Below are 13028 nucleotides of genomic sequence, written 5' to 3'. Positions count from 1 at the left end.
TCTCTCTCTATATATATATATATATATATAGACTCAGAACACAAGTAAAATTTAGAAGCATTATGCTATTAAGAAGATTACACCATAATTATGAGATTAGGAGGTTCTGGCATTCTTCAAGGAAGCACAGAGAGGAGTCTGTGCAGTGAGAGAGAAAAAGAGTTGAAGTTTGTGGTAAAAGCCAGACCCCATCATGTCTGGTTAACCTGGTCTTGACCTGCACAGTTTTGTTGTCCATAATGCTGCACTTTTAAACACCATTAATGAGGAGCTTAACACCTTTCCAAAATAATATTGTTTTGTTATATATTCATTAAACCCTTTAAATAATGGGAAATATTTAACATCTGGTCTGCAGGGGCAAGTTGTTGAGGCAAGATACGAAGATCAGTTTTCAGAAATGATTAAGGATTAAACTAACTACAAAGGTACATATAAAGCTTGAGTTTATTAAGGGTAAAGTAATTTGCCACCTGCTAAATTGAGAATTGCTAAAATAAAAACGAAAATATTTGTGCTGAGTAAATAAATCTGAACCATCTCTTTAAATTAAATCGCTTATCAGATCTAATTAGTTTCTGCTGGCACAGCTTTTTTTATTTTCTTGGATGTCGGCTGGTGTGGCAGGACACACACACACACACACACACACACACACACTGAGTTCAGAGTCTGTCTATGTACTTCACAGTTCATTTGTTGCGGTCATCTGGGCAAACACAGATTCAATCATTTAACCAAATGCAGTACTGGGGTGAACCACTGCAAATGTCACTAAAACTTTAAATCACAAAAAAATAAGCACCTCAAAGTGTTTCAGTGATTCTAAATATATTCTAAAATGTAAGTAACTCGCTTTGCAGTTCGGCATCAGTTCAACATTAGTTTGTGCCAATTCATTTAATGTAATGTACGCTACTGTTCAAAAGTTTGGCCTAGGAAAGATTTGTATAATGTTTTTTAAAGAAATATTTTATGCTCACCAACCTTTCATTTATTTAAGCAAAAATACAGTAGAAACAGTAATACTGTGACAGATCATTACAATTTAAAATAACTGTTTTCTATTTTTAGCAGCCATTACTCTAATTCCCAGTGTCACATGATCTTTTAGAAATGATCTAATATTCTGACTTTCTGCTCAAGTACATTTAATTTAATTTCATATTATCAATTTTGAAACAGATGTATAGCTTAATTTATAATATATATATATATATATATATATATATATATATATATATATATATATATATATATATATATATATAAATGTTGAATGTTTTAATGTTTTAAACATATTTATATATGTTTTTTAAGGATTCTTTGATGAATATAAAGTTCAGAAGAAAAGCATTTATGTTAAATAGAAATATTTTGTTACAATGTAAAAATCCTTACTGTTACCTGTGACCAATTTAATGCATCCTTGCTGAATAAAAGTATTTCTCCTTTCTAGGAACTTGTAATATTTGAAGACCCATGTGACATCTTTGACAAGAAAAGCAGTTAAACAGTAGCCAGCTAAAGTTCCCTTAAGTTAGCAATAACCTCTAAACATTCATGCATGTCAGTGCATAAACACTCCAATAAAACACTTTGGACTTTTGCCCATGGGCCAGGAAATCCCATGATTCTGTAGCAGGTCACAATGTAATCATGCAGTCTGTCTCACAGAGGGGCTAATTGAGATTGTTCTGTTTACCTCTCCTCTCCTCTCCTCTCCTCTCCTCTCCTCTCCTCTCCTCTCCTCTCCTCTCCTCTCCTCTCCTCTCTAGTAGTTTTAACTCACCCTAAGACAATGAGACTAATGAATGTAGACCAACTCGTCCAGTAGATGTTCAGACAACCTAATGACTAGTCGATCATGAAAATGCGTAGCTGTGTGCATCCCTACTCTCCTTTCCTTGTGTGTATTAACAACATGCTGGGATGTCCGCTCTGTCTCAGTCCCAGCTGATTGCTAATGAACCCCATGCTTTGGTTTCACAGATGTGTCTCCTTTGACCCGAGCCAAGAGGAAGAGAGTGTGTGCATGACCTCTGTGTGCAGCACTGGGCTCATGGTGTGTATCAGAGCCAGTTATACAGACAGTGCCAGGTGTGTGCACTGCCTTTATCCCTCAATCAGCACAACATCAGTGAGAGAGAGACAGAGACAGAGACAGAGCACAAACTGTGAGAATTAGTTAAAGAGAACAGAGGTCTGGAATGAAGTGAATGCTCCAGGAAAATGAGAGTAGATTATGTAACAAATGACAAATGCAGCTGATTAGAGCAATGACGGAAAGGGAGTGAAAGAAGAGAAAAATTAAACTAGAAGACTGGAAGTGAAAGGTAATAGACTAACCACTTGAATGTGCGTGTTCACGGGATTGCTTACCACACTTTGAGCTAAATTATCCCAATAAGTTAGATATTCTGACAAAACAATGTTTTCAGAGCTAGAATAATTCATAAATAAACCCAATTATTTTTATTGAAAATAAATTCATTTAAAATTAAGACTTTTTGTCCTTATATTTTTATTTACTGAATTATTTATTGGTTTATTCATTCATTCTTAAAATGCATTTTTCTTTTTGTTACAGACATTCCACTACAATATTCGATCCTTTTCAATACGTTTTCATTATTTACTTGACAAGGATTTTAAAAATATATATTTTATACACAATTTCTTATGCAAAAAAAAAAAAAAGAATTACAATAATAAAGATTTCGATTTTTAGTTGTTAAGCTAATTTTATTGCTTGCTTTGTCCAATTTAAAATCATTTTAATTGATCTTTAGGCCACCTTGGAAGTCTGCTGAGGCCCCCTAGTGGGTCCAGGCCCCCTGGTAGAGAACCACTGGTCTTTGATATGTCATTAGATAACTAGGTAAGTTTGCCTGCTGTAGTTGGTCTGTTATTTTTGTTCTTAACACACAAGTATCAACATGCAAGTCTCAGTGTATAGTTTGTCCAGAAACTCTTTTGCAGCTCTACCGTGCCGCATCAATAAGCATCATTCAAGAGTATCAGATATGGAAAGGCCACTTAATGAAACTGGCGATAAAGTCCTCAGCTGAACCGAGGGAAACAAAATGGCATCTGCCAGATCATTAAATGTTATTAGATGTATTTTTTTTCTTTCAAATTGAGCTGTATGCACAGAGTGCTCTTAGTCTCTGGACTGCACACCCCTGTAAAATAAACAGGATGCCTGGCAACTTTTAGTTTAGGTTGCACACTGTTTTCTCACCAATTTTTCTTCCTGTTTTAAATAAAGACTGATTCAGGTTCCAGAAAAGTTCAATATAAATTTGCATGGATGTTTTGTAAACAAACACTATAATGTGACCTCAAAACATTTTGGGTGGACTAATTCTTGTTAATCGGAGTCAGAATTAGCATTTTCATTAAATAAATGACTAAACCGCGTAAATTAATATCTCTGATTTTATCTGCAAAAACATCATCATCACTCAACCCTTGAGTAGGCACATTGGAAAAGAATATGTTAATGAATTAATAGAATATTTAGATGTGTACAAGTCACCCCTTTTAAGAGAGTTGTTATATAATATGTTTCCATTCAAGTTGAGCTGTCTAATTGTTCTGAGACTCCACTTCTGCTTGTCTAAGGGGCGGCATCATCACTTGTCTTCAGTGTCCTGCACTCTTCCAGATAAGGAGTGCAACATGCCAGACCACCCATGGCTGCATCATACACAGACAGAAGGACCTAAAGTCTCAGTGTTTTACCACCTACAGCACCTCTGCTGCTGGGAAACATTGGCACTGTCCCCTTGCACTCTCAGCATTCCCCTGCCTCCTCATACAAAACACTGTGAACCGTCAGTGGCCTGTTTACATTCCTTGACTTCCTAATCTCACACATACAAATCTTGAGTGGGACAAGTACAGAGCTCTGGGGAATCTCGCTATTGGACTGCACCACTAAGCTTACTAAGAAAGAAGATAATGAAGCAAAATGTGTGTGTCTGTGTGCATATGTAACAGGATACCCCAACAGCCTCAAGATATTTTTCATGAGACATAACTGTAAAAAGCAAACAAACAAAAAAGGGTTTGTGGACCCAAATATTTTGTCTAGGCTATATCATGAAAGTCAAAAGGGTCCAATGTTGTAGGGTCAAAAACAGGTGGAACATTCTAAAAAAGTATTTTCTTTTGTTTTCCACCGAAGACAAAAGTCATACAGGTTTTGAACTATCCCCCCTTGAAAAGTTATACTAAAAAACTAGCAACAGCAAGGTCTGAGTTTAAGAGAGGCTACCTTTCACTGGACAGTTAAACTGTCTAATCAGAGGTGTAAATACAGCAGCCGCATTGGATCCTGCTGTTGACAATCAAGTTTTGACAGTTAAGAGAGGGAGAGGGATTTAACATAACTTTATTACAAAAGACAATTCATAGAGCAAAGGAAACACCTTAAATAAATATGTAAGATGGCAAAAACAAACTGAAGATTTGAACACACGGAAGACACGTTTACATCTTAGAACAGGATTTTGCTGCCACTGGATGCTAAAATAGACAGACAAACCTCAGTTTCCACATGCAGCATAGAAGACTCCCCCACCCCATATGCATTCAAAGCCAAGCACTCAAAGGAGGATTTTCAAAAAGCTGTTGGGACAATAAATATGAGTAATAAAATCTAACAGATGGATTTATCTCAACAAAACATTTCTGGATCATTATTTTTGGATCTATATCAACAGCTGCTTTATTTGATGATCTAAAGACAAGAAAAAAAGTTCACTCTGCACAAGAAGATAATTCTTTATGTCCCAATTTTAGGCTTGTATAACAGAGAACAGCACCCTGTGGAGTCATTCCATTTTCAAGTCAGTTGTTAAGTCAAGTGAGCGGAATGCAGAGCAGTGGAAGCTGAATTAGACAACTGTTGTGATTTTTCATTTACTGTTCTACAGTAGTTCATAAAAGTAGGTTTAAATTAGAAAAGATTTCCTTATTCTTCATATTTGCCAGAAACAGAAGACAGTTAATTAAAATACGGTTGTTTCCTTCTTTTTGTTCTCTTTTTCTCATATTTTTACAAACCAAGCCTTCCACAGACACACATTCTCGAACACACCTTACTGCCCTTATTCTCAGGTGTATAAAGTGTACAGCATCAGCTAAAATCAGTACACCAACCAGACCAACCACATATTTCCTTTGTTTACCACGGGATACTGCACTTGCACAATCATCATTTTTACCCTCATCAACAATGTCATGAGATAAGGCCCTTGCAGGCTCCTTGGATGACTTCTCTTACAGGTGTCCAAAAGAGCTTTACAGCACATTTGCAGTCTGTCCACACATTAGCCGTTAAGTTGCTCCATGGGTTTACTTTAAATCTTGCTCTGTGGAGCTCTTGTTTGTTTGGAAACTTGATAAATAGCATTTGCAGATCACAGCACTGCCAGGCAAGAAGTATATTGATGTCCTCAAATGCAAAGTTTGTCATGAGTTTGCTGTCCCGGCACATGATTCAAATCAAATTGCAGTCAAATAAAGCCTGTGTCAACAATAAACAAGGTGAACATGCTACCCTCTGTGGGAATGACTACAAACATGGCCAAATAGACATGTCGGTATAAACAAATCCACATCTACTGAATGAATGTACTCATGACGTGCCACTGCATTATGATCTTAACTAGCCCCACCAAAACTAGACTTTCAGGAGAAAGTAAGTACTGCCTCAGGCTCTTCAGCCATTTCAAAGAGAGCTGAAAGACCTGAATGGACAAGCTCACATTAGTACTAAATGCTCCATTGTGACCAGTTAGGAGGTGACAGGTGGGACATTTCTTTATTTAAGGAGACACTAAAAGGTCAGTCACATTATGACATTGTTTAACAACATTCTAATATGTAGTGCTTGCTAAGTTGTGCTTTATGACCAGTCTTAACATTCCCACTGCGTTTTTAACAGCAAACTACAATGAAAAGACACATCTAATCTTTTTTCTCACTAATGACGCTTGAGTGAATACTGTCTTAGGTCACAGAGCACTGAGTTAATAATAAAACACACTTCCCCTCATTCTTGGCCCACTGCCCTGCAGCAACACTGAACATCCTTGTGACTGCAGCACCAGAAACACTGCACAGTCAACCATGACCCGGCTTTGAAGTTATTACACACTTTCTGCAGGTTAAAAAAAATCCATCCTTTCAAGATTTGAAAATGGAGGAGGAAAAACTAAGGAGGTCACAAATGATACAACGATCAGGATGAGCTTACTAAACAGGAAAGTCTTTTCCCTACAGTCTTTTTATTTTTTCCTCCAGTTTTGACAGGCAGTGTAGCAAAACCTCAAATGAATGTACTTGGCGGGATTTTTGAAAGATTCTCACTTCGTTCACTCCAAAGCACCCCGCCTTCCCTCTGTCTCCACTCTGGTTTCCAGCCAAATGTATGAAAATTGCTTTAAGAAACATTGGCATGCTTTTGTTTTGAATGGGAAAGAGTTCACGGCAATCTAAGTCTATCATTCGCTAGCAACTGTGCCTTTTTAATATAGTGATGCCTGAGAAAAGAGCAGTAGAGCAGGGGGAAGACATCAGCCATCTATCTGCAACAGAGCACCACACATGGGGGATAGGGAGTTAGTGTTCTTTACTGGTCTACTATACACAAGGGTTTCTCAGGTGGCCGAGTCTCCCCCGCAAACACCCCCCTAAAACTTCCCCCATGCTTCATTTCACAGATAGAGATCTTAATAGCCTCAGCAAAACTACTACAACAGCCCTCTCGTAAACTGGAAGTATCAACAACATGAATGACATGGTTTGTAATGATAAAATAGCCATGCTCAAACATTACATGACACAGCAGTGTGATTTTTCTCTTTAGAAATTAAAGGGATAGTTAGGTCAAAATGAAAATTCTGTCATCATTAATATACTCTCATGTTCTATGACGCTTTATTCTATTCTATTGTATTCTATTGTATTCTATTCTATATATATATATATATATATATATATATATATATAAATATATATATATATATATATATATATATATATATATATATATATATACATAATTATTTAATTTTTTTTTTCATTTGGAATGACATGATGGTGGGTAAATAACAACATTTTTTTTGAAAAAAAATCGATCAATCAATAAATAGTTTTAATGTAAAACATTCAAATTCATGCAAATGCACTACAGCTTAATGGCTACCAAATAGAATACTAATGTCTAGACATGACAGATCTATGGCACCTGCTAAAAAATTGCAGTGGTCCACCAGGCATATAGCTGGTCTATTTCCAAACATGCATGCAATCATAATTCCACACACATCAAACAAGAACCGTTACTAGCTTGAAGAAACATGAAAACCACTTGTAGGGCGAATCAGTACCTGCTCTAAAGACCAACCCAAACACATCACACGTTGAATGCCTGGATAAAATGCCATCATCAGTCTCACTGACCTTGCAGATCTTGCTCTCCTCTGCCTCTCTGCTGCTACGCGCCAAAGTTGTGGCTGGAGCTGGGACCAAGCTTGACCTCCTATCATGGATCTCCGTCTTGAGTGACAGCTGACAGGAGAGCATAGGCGTTTCTGTGACTCTGAGCTCCGAGCTCCTGGGTGTCAGTCCATGTGCCATTCTGCTTCTCCCAGGGTTGGGGATAGGTAGTGCAGTGTGGATGGGTTTGGACCCCACAGCTGGCTGCCGGAGTTTCGATGCAACGCCAACTACCGGCATAGTCCCTCAGAGTGCAAGTCACAGAGAAATAAGGAGGGGAAAAAAGTGGAGGAGTTGTCTCACGTGGCTTACTCCCACAAGAGAGAGAGGGAGAGAGAGAGAGAGATAAAGACAAGAGCCCTGTGTCTACTCTTGACGTCTGGCAAGGACTGTAAGAGGTGGGAGGGGGCGAATGTCTCTTAGAGAGTGCTGCTAGCGGGAGAGAGTGCGGACATGCTCATTCTGGTGCAGACAGCGTGTGCTGCTCTCAGTAACTGAGAAGGCTCCTCCACTACACATTCTCCCCTCCTTCTCTCTCTATTCCACTCCTCCTCTGACAGAGCACCACTACAAAACCAAACAGCTCTTGGGGGCGTGAACTTCCCTGGAAGGTAACCACCACTCTGCTCTCCTCACTAGAGTCTCTCTCTACACACACACAGACACATCTAACTCTCTGGTTCCTCCTCTGTCATTTGAAGAACATTCCACAGCAGCGTGTCACACTCTGACTGCAACTGTCAAAACAGTCGCTGGATAACCCAGCTCAGATTTGTGGACATAGACACCTCACACTGGCTGCAACTGGAACAACTGAATGCTGTGATGAAAGAACGATTGCAAAAAGAACACTCGAAAGACAGGGGAAACATTTGGGGTTGTCTAGAGTGAAAGTAAGTTTGTGTATATGTGATGGCCAACACAAACAGATGTTAGAGAATGTCTACTCTCTTTAATCCCGGAAACAATCCACACTAAAGTTGTTTGTCTAGTTCCCTGGATTTAGCTGTCAAACTCGAATTCACCGTCTCTAGCTTCCTTTTTTGTGCTGTTTACTTTCACTTCCATCTCATCTATCATCCCCACCCAGTTTATGGAAATGAAGAATCAGTGAAGAATCAGAAAGACAGGAAGGCTCGGAGACAGTGGACTGACAACAGATTTTGTGTTAGACATTTTGCATAGCATTTGAGTGGGTGAAGTGGAGAACATGACAGTGGCGCTGACAGCTCTGGCACTGATCTCCCTGCTAATTTATGTCAAACAAATAATCAGACCATTTTCTTGTGTTTAGCCCAGGAGATACAATTCATTTCCCATGAACAGAGGAATGATCACTGAACAGTCTGTCATTTAGTACCTGGCAACTGTGGTGTGAAACTGAGCAGCCCTTGATGTATTAAAGACTCTATTAAGTGGGCAAAATATGACATGTACCATGGTTTTTAACAGCCATTAGCCCGGTGTGAGACTTAAAAGGGAGTGAAAGTTTTATATGGAAAGAGCCCATCTGGTTCAGTTTAAAAGCAGGGATGTGTGGAGGCACAGCAAGGATTTCGACCATATCGGAACACTTTAACACTGCAACATCCAGTTCCTAAGCCTACTCTGAGCACTTACAGTTTATTTAATACCTCAAGGGATAGACTCATCACTCTCAATACTAAGCATAAATGCTTGTTTGTTTGGTATATGTAGAATCAAGCATATGTAATGAGAAGGTGAACATTGTTTTTTTTTTCATGTTCCTCCTTTACCATCATATTTTACAATCCAACGATACTGCAAGGCAATGAATGACACCTATACCTTCAATCTGAGAAAATTATATACAATTATGTATTACTCTTCAGGATTTCAGGTGCTCAGAGGATCAAATGTAACTGAATGCTCCAGGCAGGATTTCGGATTCAGGTGTAGTCCAAAATTAATTTTCATTGTCTCCCTTGCAGAGTTCATAAAGCCACTCTGGAAAAGCACTGCTGAATGACGTGCTTCCAGCTACCTGTGTTTTCTGAACTTACTGTGGTGATGCTGAGCTGAAAGTCTGCTGCTAAGCACCTTAGAGAAGCCAAAGTCAACAGGAGTAAAGCAACCTCCAGGTTCAGTTCCATCTGAGCATGGTAGGTCATGGCTAGTGCACAGTTCAGACACTCAACCACATTTCTCCACATCAGAGCCTGTACTCTAAGTGAGTTGATTAAGTGGGGACAAAGATCATAAAACATGATGAAGATGTTGATGGGAATGACAGCAATATTTTTGTTGATGCTGCAAGGCGATGATGGTAATCATAGAGTTTACTCCCTCGGGCTTGTCTAGTGAGGCACAGTTGAAAACTGTGGCCTGTACCTCTTTAGTACCATAATTTCAACAACAAACAATGTGTCTTATGAGATTGGGCATGGGCAATGCTCCTTGGAAGAGGTTAAGAGCCCTTACAAGAGCTAAATTTACAGCCTCAATCTCTATTTCTGAATCTGGGCTCAGCAGAGTTGCTCCATACTAGGTGGCCTCCAAAGCCACAGTGGAGTATCTTGTGGCAAGGAAAAGGGCATTCCAACAGGAACAGGGGAAGGGGTGGGCTGAGGGAGAAACCTCAAGATCTTCGGGTTGGGGGAGAATTATGGAAGACCCAAAAGCCACAGCCCAAGAGAAGAAATAGGAACTCAGCATCTCAAGACTCAAACCTCCTGGCCAAGCACCATAGCGTGTGATTAAGTCAACTTGCTGCATTCCACGAAAGAGCCTGGAAGGAAATCTGCTGCTCTGTTTGCTGAGACACTCTCTTTTCTCTCTGACTGATAAAAACAGGGGTTCAGCATTATACAATGAGCCCAAACATACGTTGGGAAATCTCCAGCTGACTTGCTCCCAGTTGCCACATTCATCCATGAATTGGAATATCGTGAGAGGCCTGAGACTTTGCTCTGACAAAAAAATCCCATCGGTTACATAAAAATAATACTAAGTAGAACCAAAGCAGTGGTTCCTGATTATATGGAACATCTCTACATGAACCATACATCAGAGAGTGGCCTGCGCTCCCTGTGAAAACAAGCAGAGAATGAGAGACAGGCAGAAAGAGACAGAAACTGAAAAGAGATCGAGAGAGGGGTTGACCCTCTTGCATCCCTTCTGGACCCTACCCTGTCAAAACAAATCCTTTGAGAGGCTGATAGTCACGCACCTGGTCCCCACCACAAGCACATGCTTATCTTGCCTCTGCATATAGGATGGCATGGAAAAGAAAACACACACACACACACAAGGGGAGCTACAGTCATGGATTCCTACTCCCCAGTCAACCTTTGATGCACTCCATGAGCTCTCACCCTCTGCCTGATGGGCTTCAGGCACCAGAGATAAGCATTATATGGCACTATGATGGTATTCATTTTTCATCATTAGCATCATAAGAGTGCTTCTTAAGATTCTCTTACCATGCTAATCCTCGTGAAGACTTCTAGTCTGGAGTGAATCATAGAATATCAAGACATGACAGGGGTTAGAGGAGATGGAAGAATGTCTGCACCGTGATGGAGACAAGTAGTGAAACAGATCGAAACAATTCATTTTAGAGGGAGCAATTGTGCTCAATGTCATATTCAAAGGAGTCGGAGCAAATGGAATGTGAACTATCCTTTTTCAATGGCCAAACTTATAAACACGCATTTAGCAAAAAAGTCAAAGAAATTCCAGCTGCACAGAGAACATGTTTGGAGCGGGTGGCTTGGCCACAACCCAAAAAGGAGTGGGTGGAAACAACACAACATTGAATCAAAGCCGCATCCTGCTTTCCAGCAGAAAATCTTCTACTTTCACCCAAAAACAGAGCTGCCACTTTCCTACTTAGTGGTCAACTTCATCTACAACAATCAAACCTCAAAACCTGCTAAGTGATCAAGGGTCAATGACATAACAATGTATGTGATAGAGAAAAATCTATTTAAAAAAAAAAATTAAAACACCTGTGCCAAAATCAATAAACTCGTTGCAATTATGTTCATTCCGTTTAGCTTGAAACTACCATATTAAATAAAATAATTTAAAAGAATAAAAAACAATTATAAGAAACCAAATTGGTGCAATTATTCATAGAATCATTCTTTTAACAAGGTTTCATTCTTCATGTTGATTTCATGACATCTTGTACCAAAATATATAAGTACCATGAAAAAACTCAAGCATCGAATCAATACCTTACCATCAAGAACAATAAGCAATATGTAGGGATGTACAGTAACTACTAAATATACCTATTGTGGCCTAGAAATAACATGAAAGGGAGGTCAGCCATTAATCCGAAAAAGAGGATGAGGCCACCACAACACTGGGCCCAGTCCCAACCAAACTTCCCAGCAGAATAATACTAACATGGACAAGCGCAATAGTAGATCAGTGAACACTCATCTGCCAAGGAGTCAGCAGTTATGTAGCCAAGGTCAGAATAACAGACACGGACAAACTGTTAAAGGTCCAGCCCTCTGTGAGACTGAATGAGGATTATTGGGTCCAGAAATGTGCACACCAGACATTGTGAAATATACAGGGAAATGAAAACTAGTGATTAAAGAAGGGGAAATAATCAACAGTGACAACACATATGTATTACAATGTTTAATCTTCATTATCATAACCAATATTCAGACAGTTCTTCAACTTAGAAAGGCCCTGATATACTATATAACTATATAATACAGTTATATATATATATATATATAACGAAATCAAAGAAACTTTGTTTTGTGTTCGTTTAGGTAGTTCGAAATGGCTTGCCAAAGTGATCTCTCCAGGAAAGCTCGCTCCAGCTGCAAACAACCTTTGTACTACCATTAGCCTGTGACGATAATGTAATAGCAGGTGTGCACTGAGACCCTGCCTTCTTTCTGTCAAGGTGAGATCTCCGTGGGTGAAAACATAAATAGACTGGAATGTGAAATTAGAAAATTAAATTGTGCTTCTGTTGAAGACACTGACACTGTTTTTTTATGTTTGATACTGTAAAGAAATTGCTTTTAAGCAATCTATTGAATAAAATGCCATAAATAACATGACATGACTTTACTGGAGTCCTACTTTGCAGAGATCATACTGTGGCTGGACCAGAATATTTGACTATTCAAATATTAATTTGGTGGGTTGGAATTTTGAGATTTTAATAATCTTTTTTTTTTTTTTTTTCTTTTTTTTACATCTGGCATCCCCCGCGAAACAGTTCTCATTCACTTGAATATGAATGTGAATGTCATGATTCACTTCATCTTGAATAGAAGACAAAAATGGCAGGTATTCAGCTATGCGGGAGCACTTTAAATTGAGTAGGGGCAAGACAAAGGCAGTGTGCCAAAAATACGATTTGAAACTGGCCAACCATAACAGCAGATCAACTTAGAAAAAAACCTTCTGTAAGTAGTAAGCCTATAGTATATTGTTGGTGTAATTTCACACATGATAAAAATGTGCCCTTAATTTGCTTGGAAAATACTTGTGAGTACGGTAGTCATAAAAAACGT

At 38.9% G+C, this 13028-nt stretch overlaps 1 protein-coding gene across 5 annotated transcripts in view; it reads right to left on the bottom strand.

Annotated features, from left to right (window-relative positions):
* Positions 1–13028, bottom strand: part of LOC132099008 (neuron navigator 3-like) — a 333516-nt gene that overhangs the window by 160176 nt on the left and 160312 nt on the right. For 3 of the 5 annotated variants that reach the window (XM_059505364.1, XM_059505366.1, XM_059505365.1), the window contains exon 1: positions 7477–8050. The exons of 1 other annotated variant lie outside the window; for it this stretch is intronic. In XM_059505364.1, coding sequence (XP_059361347.1) covers positions 7477–7752 — 276 coding nt within the window. In that variant the 5' untranslated portion in view covers positions 7753–8050. Of the gene's footprint in view, positions 1–7476; positions 8052–13028 lie in introns of those variants that run through there. One more of the 5 variants, XM_059505363.1, reaches the window with a different exon arrangement.

The sequence above is a fragment of the Carassius carassius genome, chromosome 22 (assembly GCF_963082965.1).
Source record: "Carassius carassius chromosome 22, fCarCar2.1, whole genome shotgun sequence".
In the NCBI taxonomy this organism is placed as follows: domain Eukaryota; kingdom Metazoa; phylum Chordata; class Actinopteri; order Cypriniformes; family Cyprinidae; genus Carassius; species Carassius carassius.
The sequence above is the reverse complement of the archived record's forward strand: the minus strand, read 5'-3'. Positions and strand labels throughout refer to the sequence as shown.